An 18,428-nucleotide genomic window follows, 5' to 3' on the forward strand; every position below is an offset into this window, starting at 1 on the left:
ATATCTTACATAGATTCATTTTTATTGAACTTGAAACTGAAGCAATACATATAAGCCACAGTTCTGAAAATACCTATGCAAAGACTTAAAACGTGTATGTATAATTAGTCTCTCTGATACCAGTTGAGCCTATGCACAGTGCTTGTAGAATAAGGGCCTTAACTATCACATTAGTCACTTCAGGTATTCTTTAGTGGATTAAAACTCAGTTTAATTAACAACTGAAAATACGTAATACTCTTTTCTCCACATTTGTGTTTTCTCTTTATTGAGAAACGGTGTTTCAATTAAAAAAGCAAATTATGTAACATATCTGAAAATATTTTAGCACTGCATATTGCACAGATGCAAATTTTTACCCTCTATTCATATAACTAGCTGAAAGTCACATTTATCAGAAGTAGGTTTTTACCGGCCTGAATGAAATACTTGTCACAAACCTCACAATTTCAATGGGAACATAAAATGGACAGTGCTGCAGTGCATTTATAACACACCCTATGCAAGGTGTGTTAGCTAACACTTCTAAGTACTTTCTTTGCATTTCTGGATTTTGGCCTCTGTTTTCTGGCCCCTTGTTCAAACTTGCGGGAAGCCCGTGAGCGAGTCTTTACAAGGCAGGCAGTCGTGGTTTTTACAACCTGCTTGCTCTTCCGTTGCGCCGGTTTGCGCCCACGCCTAGGGTGTGTTATAATCTTTTTTAAGTCCTTACGGATGGTATCATACCTATTCTCAGGATCGTCATCATCATCATCTTCCTCCTCCTCCATTGGAACAGCCCTTGATTTAGTCTCTCCCTCATCTCCTGGGGGAGGAAGGGGAAACAAAAACCCAGAAAACGTGAACACTTAATACATGTAAAATCAGCAATAAACAGCAATGAATAAACAGCAATGAACAACACAGCACATGAACTACTGTCTCCGTCAAGAATCTCCATATAAAAATAGCTTCGTAGCACCACCACTTTTCTACTAGCACACAAAAAAGCCAGTTACCTATCTTGACATATAAAAATAAATATTTTCATTAATAAAAGTATCTAGTTTTTCAAGCAGTACTTTCATCTGCATTATGCTTGCTACTACACACAACTTGCATTTTTTTCCTTATTACATACTGTGAAATTGGTTTTTTTACACCAAAACATACACAGACTGAATACTCCACTTAGGATTCAAAAATTAAGTTTTCCAAGAAGTTATTAGCTCCATTTCAGAAGCTCCACTACTGAATTTGTGTAAATTGAAAAGAAGGCCCAAATATGTTACAGAATCACTTACCAAACTTATGAGCTATCCTGCTGCCATTAAGTACTCGCAAACAATAATCCTTGCCTATTTTTGCCTTCAGAGTATCAAATACAATGCATGCATTTGTCATGTATGTGTGAAGACTTCAGTTTTGAAAATTACACCTGCTATCCTTAATGCAAATATCAGACTCAGCTGCACTACATGGATACGGTCTCATGGAAAGCACATCAAAACCAACAGCATGGGACATGTAACAGAGAAAAGAATAGCACAGTATGATACCTGACTTTAAGCTCCTCTGCACTCTCCTGGCTGAACTAGAGGAATTCAGATTATTTCTAGCACACTCTCAGGCCTTTCCCCTTTCTTTTCTCTCTTTCTTCTGACTTGCATATAAGTAAGTCAAATCTGCTAGTTAGTAAAATTAAGCTTAGGAAAAGAGACCTCAAAACCCTAATGAACTGAGATCCCCTCATTCATAAGTTCTACTATTTATTTTCTACCTGTGGGGAGTGGACTAAAACTAGACTGCGAGAGGCTTGCTCCAAGTTGTTTTAATGTCCACTTGTCCTGGAATTACCACTAGCCAGATGTTCGACAGGACTGTGTAAGAGTTGATCACAGAAAGTCCCTCACTCTTGGGCTTAGATAAATAGAAGTATCCTGTTGCTTAAACCAGACTCTAAGTCTCATTCAACCACCAACCTACGTAGCTTGGTCAGACACAGAAAACACTCCTTCATTTATTCACCTATTAAGCCCAAAGCAAACTGAAAAGAAAGGGCAAGTTTGCCTCCTTAATATAAACACAGGCAGATTCTCACAGAATCATACAATAAGCCTGGAAGAGACCTCTGCACATAATCTACTGAAACTGCATCCTCAAAGCAGAGCTAACTCCAAAGTGACGTCAGTTTTCTCGGGGCCTTGTCCAGTCAAGTTTTGAGTATTTCCACGGACAGGGATTCCAAAATTTGACAGGGCAACCAGTTTCAGGCTTTGACCATCCTGAATGTAAAGAATTTTTTCCTAGTAGCTAATCAGAGTTTTCTTTGCCAAAACTTGTACCCACAGCCTCTCACCCTTTTGTCATGCATCAGGCTCAGCCTTCTCTATAACTATCCATTAGGTGATTAGAAGACAGCAATTAAGACTCCCCATTTTTAGCACCCTCTCTCCAGGCTAAACCAACCCACTTCTCACTCAGTCTAACTCTACTGTGAATCATCCCACATCACCATCTGTCCTGGTTTCAGCTGGGACAGAGTTAACTGTCTTCCTAGTAGCTGGTACAGTGCTATGTTTTGAGTTCAGTATGCGAAGAATGTCGATAACACACTGATGTTTTCAGTTGTTGCTCAGTAGTGTTTAGACTAATGTCAAGGATTTTTCAGCTTCTCATGCCCAGCCAGCGAGAAAGCTGGAGGGGCACAAGAAGTTGGCACAGGACACAGCCAGGGCACCTGACCCAAACTGGCCAACGGTGTATTCCATACCATGGGACAGACGTCCCATCCAGTATAGGAACGGGGAAGTGGGGGCAGGGATTCACGGCTCGGGGGACTGGCTGGGTGTCGGTCAGCGGGTGGTGAGCAATTGCACTGCGCATCATTTGTACATTCCAATCCTTTCATTATTGCTGTTGTCATTTTATTAGTGTTATCATTATCATTATTAGCTTCTTCTTTTCTGTTCTATTAAACCGTTCTTATCTCAACCCACGGGTTTTGCTTCTTTTCCCGATTTTCTCCCCCATCCCACTGGGTGGGGGGGGAGTGAGTGAGCGGCTGCGTGGTGTTTAGTTGCTGGCTGGGGTTAAACCACGACACCATCTCATTTTTCCAATTTGTACAGCGTTAGATTTGTCTTTCCCATCCAATAGTTCTCCGATCTTTCCACTTGTGACTTGCAAATAAAACAAATCACTCTCACTGCCTCAGATACCTTCTGATACATTATGACCAAGTTTTTCCTCCTGGGCCATTTCAATACCAAGTCTATGAACATACACTGTATGTGAGCAATTTCGTTCTTGAAATATTTTTCTTTGATGGTCCAGTGATGCTGAGAACTGTTGCATACGGGTTACTGTCACCGAGTACCATCAATTGTCTATCTATGGGGAGCGTTTTAACAGCCGTGGCAGCTACCACATGCCAGACGCTAGTTCATTACTATGCAAACCATTCATTATTTGCAATCTCCCCCAGTAGTGGCATCACTGGAGAAAATGTTGTTTTGGCAGCCATCAAGGAAAAGCCCTAAAAGTCCCAGTATTATGTGCACAGAGACGCAACTAAACTTACTTCATCAGAGGATCTTGAAAAACAAACATTACAGGGCTGTATAATATGCAGAATAAGAAACTTAATTTCCAACTGTTACTCTACAACGACGCAAAACACCATTAATCAAACTTTGCTTTCTTACAGGGCTTTAAATCCAAAGCAGCATAGCACCTGTGAAAAGCAACCTTTGCATCTGCAGGTTAAGGTTAACAACCCTCCAGAAACTAAACTGCAGGAAAACTTAGGGAAGCGGGTCAGCATCAAGTTGGCAGGAGAAAGGAAGACCTTTATGTTTCATTTAAAATCTGGGTGTTTTGTTTGGGGGTGGGTGGGGTTTTTTGTTTGTTTGGTTGGGTTTTTTTGTTTTGTTGTTTTAAGAAACTACAAACAACCACCTCATTTTGCACTTAGGGTCTGCCTACAAGGGCTTTTCAGGAAAGCCAAAACGCAACTATGTCCCTTCTGCTATCTTCATGAACATATTGCTGTTTCATTCAATTTTTGTTTAGTTCCAGCTTCGCAAAGTACTGTAAATGTTGGCTCAAACACAGTAACATACAGAAAGTTCTATGAAACATCATCAGAAGCAAACAAATAGGAAACAATTTACCTGTCATGGTAATTAAAACAGTAAATAGATTTTACTTTTTCTATTTGAAAATTCATGTATTAAAAACATGGTATTGTCCATGTGATGTGAAAACTACCCTTCCTTTTTAAGTTCTTTAAAACCAAGTGTTCAAATTCAGCAGTTCTGAATTTCCTTCTAATTTCCTAAAGATATAAGACACTAATTAAGTAGTTCTACCTTGGCAAGAACTATTACTATTAAACCTGCTATGAAAACAGTAAGCAATGACAGATTTCTGTTAACTGACACCAGCTGCTCTAAGGCTACATGGTCTTGTGAGGTGCAAAGATCACCTACTTCATTTTAAAAATGTATACTGCAATGCTGCAAGTCTTCAGAGTCATCTCTAGCGCGTAACCATGGGCCGACAAATTTGAGTTCACTAGACACTTACTGCTTAAAACCAGTTTCTGCTAAATAGCACCTGGGCAGCGAAAGAGAAGAACAAGCTTTTGAAAGCTGTGCTGCAAAGAAATACCTGCTGACATTACGGACTATAGCTTCTCAAGCTTCTCCATCTACAGTGACATCCTTTCTTCCACAAGTGACAAGCTGCACAAATTGGAATGGGTGCTTCCAAATCAGTATCAGAAAACCTAACTGGTTGCAAATCTTTAAACGTACAATTACCTATTTATGAATATCTTCACTTCCGGATTATTAAATGTTACCCAAATTTTACGAATTTCCTCTATTAGTATATTAATAATACATGTAGATGAACATCTTTTGCACACCTGAGGACTGACAAAATCCTGTACCAGCAGACAGCATTAAGTTCTCAGTGACTGGCATAATTTTCTGCTCATCGCTGCTTCCATCACCTGTTGAATTCTGTTCATCATTTTCCTCCTTATCAGATGAGGAAGATGAAGTGACAACCACCTTCTTTTTTGACACTTTCTTTTTTAAGTTACTCTTTTTACTTTCTTTCATTGACCCTCTTTTAATCTTTTTCTTACTTTCTTCATAAGATTCCTCATCAGAAGAGGACAATGAGTCATTCTGTTCTTTCTTGGAAATTTTCTTTTTGTGACTTATTTTTTTCTTTTCTTTAGTTTCAGTTTGTTTTTTACGCCGCACAGCATCTTCCGAAGAACTCTCCTCTTTTAGGGGAGACTTCTCAGCATCAGAGGATAAATCAATCCGTACTCTTTTAGGTACTCTCTCTCTCAAATTCCTCCTTTTCTTTTCCTTAAACACTGGTTCATTTTTAGTTTTGTCATTTTCAGAAGAATTGCAACTTCCTTTCCCTGGAGATGGCTTTTCAACATCAGAAGAGGAATCATCTTGCTCTTTCTTGTAACTTTTCTTTTTCAGTTTTTCAGTTTTCTTCACTTTGCTTTCTGGTCCTTTTTTATTCTTGAATCTGTCTTTTGAAGAATCAAAATTATGCTCTTTCTTTGCAGATTTCTCAGTACTCTCTGAAGAAGAATCTTCCTGCGCCTTTTTCTTTTTCAAATCCTTGCTCTTAACTTCACTTAGCTTTACACCTTTACGACAGCTCTCCTCTTTCTCCAGTAAAGACTTCTCAACATCAGAAGACTCATCGTGCTTTCCCTTTGCACTTTTTTCTTTTAAGTCTCTGTTTATCCTTTCCTTAGCAGCTGACCCCTTAGTGATTTTTTTATCTTCAGAAGAATGATTAACCTCCTTCTCTGGGGAAGACTTTTCAGCATCATCATCTTCAGAAGATTTCTCTCTCTGTTTCTCCAAATTTACCTTTCTCTTACTACTTACTTTTTTCCTCTGCTCTTCTTCAGAGGAATCATAACTATCTTCTTTTTGTGAGTATTTTTTCTTGGCTTTTTTTGCAGACTCAATTTTACTCAAAATTTTTATTTCTTTTTCTAACTCAGAATCATAGTTTGAAGAATCTGAATAGTTTTGTCGTTTCTTTTTAGCAGCAGCAGAATTTTTAGCTGATTTGCCTCTTTTAGCATCTAAATCTGAACCAGATGTGGAACTTTTTCTTTTTCGTTTTCCATTTTCATCCTTTACTGATTGATCCTTTAGAAAATTTAAAGTCTTCTGATCATTTGTTGGTGCTTCGCTATTGCTATCAATATCTGAAGAACTGTGACTCATCATAGCTACTTCTTTAAGAACAGCTGGCATCTCATCAGAATCTGAGCTATGATCTAATACATATGGCTTTTTTGATTTAGAAAGTTTATTAGGGCTAGGACCATCAACTGTACTGTCAGAAGAATTTCTTTTATCCTTTTTCCTCCTTGGTTGTTTTGATGATTTTCTCTTACTTTTTTCATTACATGTGTCATTGCTATCTTCTTCTGAATTTGATGTTAAAGGACTGATGTCTGTTTGGCGCCTCAGAGGTGTGGTCTTCACACGCGGTGATCTCCTGAGATCAGATTCCTCTACAAGTGAGACAGTTTCGTTCTCTGTGGAAGGTTCACTGCCAGCATTATGATTTTGTTTTACAGAATCACAGTTTTCTGCTCTAGGCATTACATCAACATCCTTACTTCCCTTTTCTAGATTGCTGTCTTGATCTTCAGCTTTAACTGTAGACTCTGAAAGGGAAACAGGAGTCAATTTTACAATCAATTCTTTTGTTCCTTTAGCCGATGATTTTAACTTAGTACCACCTTTGGTATCTTTCATAGGAGTGTTCAATTTTGTATTTGAATTTAGAGTCTCATGATCTGTTCCTGTATTTCCATTGTCTTGCTCATCTGATGTAATCTGAATCTCCATAGCAGATTCTAGAGTCTCAAAAATATCTTCAGGAACAGATGAGGGAATGGACACTATATCCATGTCTAAAGCCTCTGTACTATTAGGTTCATACTGAGGTTCTTCATTGCTGCCAGACCTTTTATCTTCACCAGAAGTACGCTTGTTATCTGTTTGTTCCATTGTTGGAACACTTTGATCCATGGGCTCACTGTCGGGCTGTTCTGACACAACTTTTTTCTGTGTCTTTACAGTGCCATCCTCTTTTAATGCCACATGTTCCTTTCCTTCATCTTTTTTCACCTCATTTTTTTCTGATCTAACATCAGTTTTTTTCTCTTTGGTATTTTTATCTTTGATTTTAACATTCAAAGCTTGAATCTCCAGGTTCAGACCTTCTTCTAGTGCCAGATGAGCTTTTTTCATGTCACTCAACACCGATTTAAAAGCTTTTAGCTGACAAAGTTGCACAGTTGGGCTTATTTCTACATTTTCTGCAGCATTTTTCAAAAAGCTTACAAAGCTAGAATTCAGATTTGCTGTAGTTTCAACGAGCTTTTTTGTTTTCTTAAGCAAGTCTTTTGGCACCATTAGTGCTTTATAAGAATATGTTAGTGAACCTGAATATGAATCATCTAGTTTTTTTTCTTCACCGTTACAACTTGAATTATTTCTCTTTGGAGAAAACTTGACTGTATGGTCATATATTTTACTTTTTTCACTTTCAACTCTGATCTTTTTTTTGTTTTGTTGCAGTAATTGTTCTAAATTTTCAAAGACACTGTCACATGCAGTGACCAAGTCCAACAAAGGCTCTGGATGGCAAATATAGCAGTGCCACTGGTTATTTTCATCCAGTATAGTCGATAGCTCCTTTCGACCCAGGTTGCGCAAAATGCACTTTTTACAGAAGGCATTATGGCAGAAGTCACAGCAAATCAAATTTCCACCTTCAGCACACCACCTGAAAAGAGACATAAGAAATATAGAGTTTTACCTCCATATCAACAAGGTGACAAATTTGAAAATTTTACATATTTTTCACTATTTGATAAAGAATCTGCATTTTTAAATTTCAGGTGATAAACAGATATCCGTTAACTGAAAACATTATTAAAAGCATGACTGAAAAGCACGCAGTTGCGAATTGGAAAGTCAGAAAATTAATGTATTAGATTAACAGTTCACAAAGCTGAAATGGTCAGTAATACCCAAACATAATTTCAGCACCAATTTTAAATAAGAGAAAAAATTAATTACATTTTATTTTCCATGTTCCTTCTGAGAATTTAAAAAAAAAAAAAAAAAAGGTGATTTCTTTTATTTTACAGCAAAACGAATTAGCCTAAGTCTTTCTAGCCTTAACTGGTATATTACTACTGCAGGCATGTATGAAAAAAAAAAAAAAAAAAGTTTTTTGATCTATGTCTAGATTGCATATTCTTTGATGAAGACCTGAAAAGTGGCTGACAAGTAAGCTCAAAGGCATCACAGACCACACAATTTTGACTGGATTACGTATTTAGATATTTGACATAAGGACAGAGAAGTACTTCTAAAACTGGGAGATATTTCTGGAAAGGTAAGTTTCTGTGGTTCACAAGGTTTAGAATGTCAGATTCTATCCCCACCTTCCAAGTCTTTGTATGGTGGCATTCTATTTAGTTAAAAATGTGATGTCTTACAAGTGTTTGCTATTGGATTTCTTTATAAAATGTTTTCCTGTTAATTATTAAAATAACAATCAAATATTTACAAAAACCCTGGAGTTGAGCATTTCTTGCTGAGAAACAACTGTTGATTAAGCTCTTATGTACTGGTCTTTATCTGTCAGTAATTTCATTATTGCAAGGAAAAAAAAAAGAACCAAAACAAAACAGAAGAGCTGTGGGTGTTATTTCAGTTTTTGTACACTTACCTACACTGTTCATCCATTCCATCTGAATCACGGCTAATGTCATCGCTCATGTAATACTTGTAGCAAGTCTGTAAAGAAAGAGATAGGACAAGGAATTTTTTATTAAATCTCAACTGGACTTCAGTAATTCATATGATTTCAGCATGTATTAGAAGCAAGCCATTAAAAGCAGCAGCTGCAAGGTCTTCAGCATTCTAACCCTTTTACATGTGTTAATCTAAGAAATATCTTCCATAGATACAACAGGTCCCAAACCATGACTTCTTTAGATGGCTCAAGGTTTATTGGAAAATTAAATAGGCTTTTGTTTGATGGCCATGTATTTGCATATTTTAGAACATCAACTAAATGTTTCTCTTCAAAACTCTAAGTTTTTTACATCTATTTCCTAGGTAAATCAATACCACATCTTCTCTGACACAATTAATCCTACATAAATTACAATTTTCAGCTGTATGCTCCTTATGTTAGCAATTGATCCCATAAGGCTTTAAATAGAAAGGTCTTCAGTGTTTATCCTGATGTCAACATCCAAGGCTTCAATTTCCAGGTACAAACTAAGCATTTTCATTGAAAAATTGGTAATAGTAAGAAAAAAATTACACACAATTCAGCTCATAGTAGCAGTGGCTTCAGTTGCTGAATTCTTTAAACCAAATTTTGAAAGTGTGGGGGTTTTTTTTCCAGTTGCTAGTAAAGAAGGTTCTCCCAGACTTGAAGCTGTACTTTGAACAGGGATTAATACAAGCTGTTAGCTAAATTCTGTCCTTTTACCCAGTGAATCCAAAATCCAGAAGAGGCTTCAGCACCTGAATTTAAAATGATGATGCCCCTTTATCTGGAACAGAGTTATACAACTTTTCAATTAAACTAAACAAACAAACAACAACAAAAAAACAACTGGTAAAAGCTGATGTTTAGACACTTGACAGAACATTTATAGTCAAAGGAAACAGCTTCTCAAGTCTGCGACTGTTTACCTAAGCAGGAGAAAAATAAGGGAAGAACTAGGTATGGAAAGTAATGGAATACATGGAGTATGCAGATCAGGGACTTCCATTCCTCTCTCTCATATTAACATAAGGCCATGTTCAATTAAGTAAAGATACAGAAAATTTATGGGAAACAACACATGATGTAATTATCTAGCAGAGCTCACAGTCAAGAGCTGCTATTGAACCCAACACCCTAAACAAGTTTCAAAAATGAACCAGATGTTCTTGCGATGCATGCAAGTTATGTACAGCTACACGTTAAGGATTTTCAAGTCTAGGAACAAGAGTTAGGACTCCAATCAACACTGAAAACAGTCATCTTGTAACCTGATTTTTCTAAAGCGTATTTGCTAAAAGAAACAAGCCAGAATGAATAGAAGAAATGAGCCAGAACATTAGACTAGATGGACATGCCTGAGATAGTATGTCAGCTGAATGTGTAACATGAATTGGGAATTGGGGGAGAAGCAGAAGGAGGGAAGAGAAGGGGAATGCTAAATGTGCATTGTAACACAGATCTGTACCTATCTTTAGGGATACCTTTATAAATACAGAATCTCTACAACTACAGAGATCGTGCAAGAGAGGTATCTCTCTGAAAATTAAGAGAGGTCTCCACAACAGGAGGTAGGGATGTTTCCTTCCTCCCCTGTTCCCCACCTTTTCCCACTGCAGGCAACTTAGGGCCTAACTGAAGCCACCATGAAACCATGTAGCTGAAGACCCAGATGCTGGTTTTGGGTTACGGACTAGACCATCATTTATGGCAGAGGCTGTCATAAATTAGAACAGCCCATGAGCTGTACACAAATGAAACCAAGATGTCTTTGAAGCTACTTTTCTGCTTCTCATTCTGACGTTGTTTTACATACAATGCTTTACAAGGAGATCCGGAATTAAATCTACTCTTATAATGCATTATGAGCAGGCAAAAATTTCAGACAGATCATTCAACATAAAAAATTCACTACAGTTATAGCCTTAAAACTATAAAAACATATTACAAAGAAACCACAATTAGTTTTACTGGGGTATAAGAAAATAGGAATATAAATTTGTAAGCTGTATTTGTGGTTTTGTTTTCTGCTTTTAGTTTCCTTAACTGTAACAGTTAACGACTGAAAAGTTTACTGGCTAACAAACAAGAACTACTCCCACAAAAATCCCACCCAAATCAACTAATGTGACATTTCAAACAACAAAAAAACCCCAAACAGTACAAACTGTAGAACTGTTTACTACATACCTTACAAATAAGAACTTTCAGTGTAGGATGTCTATAGATTGAATCCTTTTGAAAATGGTTCACCTGTTGCCCACAAGCTGTACAGCTTACAATTCCATGTAGTCCTTCTTCTACAGAGAGGATTATAAACCACACATTGTTTTCATTGTTATATTTTAAGAAATCTGTATATACTTATTTCATTTCCTTACAATATTTTGGCCTGTTAGGTTTTTCATATGCCTCTATTTCTTTACCACCCAGCATTAGAGAAATCTTTCTGTAACCCCTCGCCATTTAAAGACTGAAAGAATTTTCCTCTAATTTCTGTACTCTACTTGGGGCCAAGATACAGTTTATTTCCTTTGAGAAATTTAGTTTGCATTAACTGGTCACCTCATGAGAACACACCTAAATAAGAGTCATCACTGAAACTCTTTCAAAGCAGTCCTGATATCCTGTACAAGCTTCCTTATTTAATCTTTGTTCTTAAAATACCATTTTAATGCATGTTTGTATTATGGTATTCCTTTCACATACAGTTTTAGTTTCTCAAAGAAAAATACGGGAAACCATTACAGAAGACACATGAAATCCTTATAATAGTGCCTGAAAAATCTTTTCTCACTTTTTGTTCCCTTCTTGATGGTATTTGGGTTTTTTTAAACTACAATTTTGCTATCATACATACGTTCTCACCATCTTGCTGACTGCTCCCACAGTTTGTGTACCACCCTGCTGCTGTATGTACATTTGGTCAAGAAAGTGCTTCTTTAATGTCAATCCCCCAATTCACTTTGAAAGGTGGTGAACTTGGGGTTGGGAGGCTTGCTACATGCCAGGCTGTTAAACCAACTAATTAATAGTATGAGACTGTTTGGTTTTCAACAGCAGTGATGCTTTCAAGAAAAAGGAAAATCATTTCTGAAAGCTCATATACTCAGTTCATACACTTGCAAAGACTTGATTTGGAATCAAGCAGATAGAAGTTTGATATGGGATCACTTAACTGTGACTTGTCCTTTGCTGTCATGTTCAGTTAGTAGTATAAGGAAATTAACTCAAATGGTTAACTTAATGGTTACAGTCTGAGTACACTGGTTTTTTTTAATCACTACCACAGAATTAGAACCAAGCACCAACACCATAACGTTAAGAAACTTAAATGAACATTCTCAAGACACAATACAAGCTACTACCAAATTGCTATTGAAGCACAATCTCACATAACTTACAGGCCAGTAAGAACAACTAATACACCCTTACAATTCAGTGAAAATAGCAGGTCTGAAATCCTGAATACAAGATTTCTTGTTTCCAACTTCAATGCATGCACAATTGCATGTACTGCAGAGCTTGTGGACTTGCAAAGCACCTATTACGACCTCAAAACCAGCTCAAACGCCTGTTTCAAATGCTGCTGGTAAACCTCAAATAAACACATCCATCATACCGTACTACTTGGAAAAGAATACCACATTCTATTGTACCAAGCAGCACACAAGCCTACCCAGGCTTTGTCAAACATCACAGTCCTTAAATGGGTGTAAGAATCACAAAGGGTAACAGCCAAGTGCAGGAGAACAAGCTATTCACTGTCAAGTCCCAAGCCACTTCCCCCTTCTCTACAACTTTAAGGGGAAGGACTACTGCCTCCTTCCTAAAATCTGCAAGTTGGCACCAGAAAAAAAAAAGAGGATAATTTATGAGGCAAAGCTTTGTAAACCATGTTACTACTACAAATGATGATCCACAGAAATTATACTAATTCATTAATACTGAGAAAATACTTGCTTAAAAAACATTCCTTATGAGTTTATTAGCAAAAATACACCCATAACCATTCTGCAGACACAAAACGTGAAAATATGGACTGACACAATGCCTCTTACAGTCTTGGATAAGAGCATTTGGATGCTAGAAAGACAAGAGTTCTATTACTACTAATATTTCTAATATAAACAGGACATATAATACAAATGCAAAGATGCACTCCCCAAAGAACAAGATGGACGGGCATTTTTTATTTTACTGTTACTATTTATTTACTTGCACTGTGCGTAGAATTCAGGATCTCAAGTAGTTGGGACTACATGCTTACCTGCTTAAACCAGTAATACATAACTTTGTACGTGCACAGGCTAGGCACCTCATTCTAGTAGCAAGAGAAAGGTAAGTGCCATTTCATGTAACTAGACTTGCTGCATGAAGGTACAGAATAAATGGATCTGCACTACCTCTTCTGTGCATGTCACAAAATAAAACTGTTTTGATACATTCCTAATCCAGCAGCTCTTGAGGTAGGCTGCAGTCATGTCTCTCACCTGGCTACCTTTCCTGGTCTGGAAATGGGGACAACACAGGAGCAGGCAATACCTAATTCCATTTCCCTGAAAGTTGACAAAAGCTCAACACATGTACTGGATAGCTTTAAAATCAAGTCAAAGATTATCAGTAGTGACACAGATATAGCTGAGCTTGCCCTGGATAAAGTTATGGCTTAAACAAACTCTTGATGTCCCTTCCAAAACTACTATCTTATGTCAGGCACCAGTACATGAGTAACAAGTCCAGATACATAAAGGAAAGCCTGCAAATTCTCTATGGATGGAGAAAAAAAAGCTGGAAGGGCAGGTCGTATGAATTGTCCTGGGGGTGCAGACAGAGGTCACAAAGCTCACACAGAAGAGTCCTATCTTTTTAACACTGTGCCCCTTAAGATTTCTATTGGGCCTCTTGTAAAATTGTTATAAACACAAATGGAAAAAGCATTCCTATATGCTGAATAGGACATCTTGCATGAATAGAATGGAACTGACTTTCAAAGATTAATAATTTAGAGAAAACGTCAATGCTCAAAATGCGATTAAAATCATGCATGAGCCCATATGTATGCACAAGCACATTTCCACACAGTCACATTATACTCTTCAGCCACAGATGGAGAAATAGCACTTATTAAATTATAATAAGACTTTAAAAGAGAGCAAGTATCTCAAATGATACAATGGAAAGAATGAATAGTGCGTACAAGAGCTGTTCGTCTGAATATCCTGGGTACTACTGTAGGTGTGTGAACTAAGATATTGCTAGTAGTATTAAGGAGATACCTGTCTTCTTATTGGCTACTTTATACATAATACTCCCTCTCCTTTACTTTTTGGGAAAAAATGAGAGAGATTAATTTGTTATCACTGTAATCTACCTAACTTCTCCCCAGTTTTAGCATGGCTATGGAAAGCCAGCTGGCACAGCAGCTTTTCAAAGATAATCCTTAGAAGGGCCCACTGGTAGGGAATTTCCCACAATTTAAAAACAAAACAAAAAAGTCTTTGAATTGTTAGAGGTTTTAGGTTTCTTGTTAGCTCACTGATTGACAGTACATCTATACATGTCCCTGCTCAAATACTGTTGCTTTCCTGGTGAGTCAGTGATTGTTCCTATATCAATGGTGTTCCAATATAATTCCTTAAAAAAGGAATACCTATAACACCTGATCACAACCAAGCAACTGTTCTGAATACAAAGAAGGGTCCATATGGAGTACCTAATGATGCATCCTATCTACTGAAAATAGGAAGTTTAATGAGAACTAATCTTAGCTTTCACTGCTGCATTGCAGGGGCAGCAATGGAGGCTAATTTCAGCCAGCTAGAATCCTTAATATACAAAAAGCCAGAAGAGTGGAGGTATTTTTAGGATAATTTATTAGAAATATGAACAATTTTCAGATGTACCAAATGTGGTCATAAGCAACAATTTAAACCCGTTTTAATAAATGTTTTAAATTGTATTTACCTCCACGCTTTTTGGGAGCTTCAGGTTTCATTTTAACGGTATTTCTGCTTCTAAATTCAGGCCCTTTAAAATCATCTTTGTCTTCATTCAGCACTGGCTCAGGCTGTACAACCACTGTACCTAGAATAATTTTATTTAGAAATTGGAAACCATTACACATCCAAATGAAGTGCAAAAGTCCTGTTTAAATAAAAGCCAACACAGTACCTTAAAAAAATAAGTGCAAACTGTTGACTAAAATTCAATGAAGTTTTGAATGCACAGATGTTCACAGAAAAAAAACCAAAACCAAAAACCACTCCATCACACACTTCAAACTATGTCCGTTTTGCAGTTGCAGGACAAAAGCCAAAGACTGAATGGGCTATGAGGAGTAAATTCTGCTCTCTGTGCCCTGATGTGGTATGTGCAGAACAGGACTGTCATACTGCTGGGTGTGTGTAAACAGGAATTTGCAGTACAATGCGACAAATAAAGGACTTTGGTTAGGTCACTTAAATCTGTCAAAAGCCTTAAAGTAACTACTCTTTTCTCTCTCCTTTTCCCCCTTCTAACCAGTTTCCCTCATTTTAATTTATTTCAGCATGAAGTAATGAGAAGGCAATAGAATAAAACCTGGTTTATGTTTAACAAAATTCAGAAATTCACCTTTTTACTTAGACAATGAAAAACTATCTTTCCTACTCAAAAGCTCAGTTTTAATACTTTTGTTCTGAGGACACTGGAAATAATCTAACATTCTGAAAAAGTATTTTTTTTAAAGTGACTGCTTTAAATACTGCTACTCATGCCATGAACAGTAGTGGTCCCTCCAATTTTTCCTGTAACTTTCATTGGTAACAAATGGCAGAGATTAATCAAACTCACACTATAGTTAAGACAACCGGGATGTAGGCTTATAGTATTAACTGTTTTAAAAAGGTGCTTAAAAATAGATCCAATAATGACATTTCCCCCCCAGATTTAGTTTTGCTTTTGTTGATCTAATTGTTAATAACCTCAAAGACAGAACAATAAAATAAATAAGACTTGCAAGTGACAGAGTTTGAGACTTCTACAAAAGAATAGAAATAAATTATTTCCCGTTTCATGTTGGTTTTATACAGATGTCAGTAGACATTTGAAATTAAGCCACCAGCACAACCTGGTGTACGCAGATTAAAGTATGCTGGGTTCAAAATTAAAGGTGCTTGGCTTCCTCTTTTAAATGCGCATGCACGGGGTGGGGGGGGTGTGTGTTTGTGCACAAGCATGTATGTTTATATATAAAAGCCAACACGACCTAAGACAGGCATTTTACTAATACATGTGCATTCTAGTTAATTATTTATGCTGCATTGTAATCTCGGCTAATTTGCTGAACTCAGAAACAAAGAAAGATATGAACTACCTTTAGGCAAGCTTTGCATATCAACATCATTTTCCGAGTTTTCATTTGAAATATCTTCATTCACAGTTTCATCTAAGATTTGTTCATCATCTGATCCGACATATTTTGTTACAACTGTAGGTTTCCTGCATAGACAGAAAAAAAACCCATACCGTGACAAATATTACATATTGCAATACAGATAAGCCTGGCGCTTTGCAAGCAAAACACCGTACTAATTGGGGAAACCTATGTTCTTTTTAAATTCATTTAAGACATTGCGAGGTGGGATGCTGAGTTACTACAATAAATAAGTTGTAGTCTAATTTTCTTGTTAGAAGCAGGAATTCTCCCCTCCTATGTGAAACAGAAAGATAGAAAATATTTTTGTTTCACAGGCTTGCTGTATTTTTTTTGTAAAATCAAGGTTTGATGTGTTTTTAAGAAGGTATGCAGGAACGTCACACTTCTAGGAAAAAAGCCTAAATGAAACACAAGTGAGCGTCTGCTCAGAAATTTTAAACATCATTCCAAGTTTAACAGGCAGCGCAAGGAGAACACACAGATATTAGCAAATGACAAAAAGCAGCTTGGCAGAAAAGATGTTTGCAAGGAAATAAAGGAAATGCAGAAAGAAATGAAAAAGCTGACTGTTGAATAAAAGGACCAGTTGCCAGAATTTCACACAAACTTAATTTAGAACTGAATCCATTAAAATGAATGAATTTACTATGTCAGGGCAGGGAGAAAAAAAAAGAAAAAAAATGTTGAGCATAATTTTCAGTAGTCTGAAGGTTATACATGAACTACTGCAGGATACTGTTTTTGTCAGTATCAGGCACAGTACGATAAAAGTATGAGTGAAAATACCCCTAGTGATAGACAGGAAGCAAAAAACCAAAACTGTAAAAATTATATAGATGAAAGAGTTCAACAGGACATTGGATTCAGAAGATGGAAAAATTAAAGCCAAATATAAAACCACACTTGCAAATATGGAATCAAGACAAACAGAAAAGGGAGGATGAAGAATATTATTTAATTCCAGCAGACATGATAAAATAAACAAACTTGGATAAAAAGGAACGTGAAAAGAGATACACACTTTTAAAGAGCAGTAAAAAGGCAGCTGTTGAAATCGTGCATTTAGAAGAGCTCACCTATCTATACAGTATACTAGGATTTAAAAAAAAATCATGAAGGACATAACCTGAATGAGCATCAGCTGAGAGCAAAAGATGAGGAGGAGTTTTACCAGAATAAGTCTGCTGTTACATAGGTCACAAATAATTTCTCTCCTGTAGGTTCAAACTGGTCGGTAAGCAATTATCTCCACACTTATTTAAATCAAAGAGCAAAAAAGGATTATGCAGAGATAGAGCAAATGGCAGTTTCTGCACAGGACAACTTAACAGCACGTTTTGATTCCACCATCTCCCAGCAGTAAGGTACATGAAGCCTTTTTTCCATATGACCCAATTTACATTTTTGGAAGAATCCTGCACGTAGAAGTAGCAAGAGTGAAGGAACAATTGTATAAACACTTTTGTCCTGAAGATACAGAATAATCTCGTTGTCTTTGTTAATAAAAATCAAGCTTTATGATCTTAACCTTTGACCCTGAAAGATGGTTTGAATTTTAAGTGCACCATGAGGCATTTGTTTTACCAGCACTCTGCTAACTTTATGGATTTGTACTGGTGTATACTAAAAGCGTCTGGCATACTGCGTGGACTCTTCTATAGTTTCACATGCCAAAAAGTTATTTATTTTTATTTTCCAAACCAACCTTTTTGAACGTGATGATCCTAAGGATTTGGTTCTTTCTGAAGAACTACTGCCCTAAAAACAAGAAAAAAAATTTAAAAGTCAACACATTCGTGACCAAGCGACCTGTCAACAAAACCAGTTTCTTACATTAACTAGAACACATCTCAGAAGTCACCAGTGCTCTTACAAAAAAAAAAAAACAACCTACAAAAAAAACCCCACACAAACAAACAAACAAAAAAAACACAACAAAAAAAACCCCCACAAAACAAAAAAAAAAGGGCAGGAAAACCATTAACAAAAAGTGACGCACAATTTCAGTAGTCATGCCAGTTCAGTTAAACTAAATCTACGGAGTTTCAGATCAGTACTAAGACTCCAAGAAGTCATTATTCTTTTAAAAACAGATTTAAAAATAAGTGAATAAGTGTCACCAAACTCTAACCTAAGTCACTAATGCTCACTAACCTCCCTACGC

General features: G+C 36.8%; 1 protein-coding gene across 8 annotated transcripts in view; it reads right to left on the reverse strand.

Moving 5' to 3' along the window:
• Positions 1 to 18,428, reverse strand: part of ATRX (ATRX chromatin remodeler) — an 89,472-nt gene that overhangs the window by 54,105 nt on the left and 16,939 nt on the right. For 6 of the 8 annotated variants that reach the window (XM_052813327.1, XM_052813325.1, XM_052813328.1 and 3 more), the window contains 7 exons: positions 17,970 to 18,022; positions 16,202 to 16,326; positions 14,812 to 14,931; positions 11,035 to 11,144; positions 8,794 to 8,861; positions 4,913 to 7,839; positions 727 to 805 (listed from right to left, as the gene is read on the reverse strand). In XM_052813327.1, the coding sequence (XP_052669287.1) occupies positions 727 to 805; positions 4,913 to 7,839; positions 8,794 to 8,861; positions 11,035 to 11,144; positions 14,812 to 14,931; positions 16,202 to 16,326; positions 17,970 to 18,022 (3,482 nt within the window). Of the gene's footprint in view, positions 1 to 726; positions 806 to 4,912; positions 7,840 to 8,793; positions 8,862 to 11,034; positions 11,145 to 14,811; positions 14,932 to 16,201; positions 16,327 to 17,969; positions 18,023 to 18,428 lie in introns of those variants that run through there. The other 2 variants (XM_052813326.1, XM_052813332.1) reach the window with 2 other exon arrangements.

The sequence above is a fragment of the Harpia harpyja genome, chromosome 18, assembly GCF_026419915.1.
Source record: "Harpia harpyja isolate bHarHar1 chromosome 18, bHarHar1 primary haplotype, whole genome shotgun sequence".
Lineage (NCBI taxonomy): Eukaryota > Metazoa > Chordata > Aves > Accipitriformes > Accipitridae > Harpia > Harpia harpyja.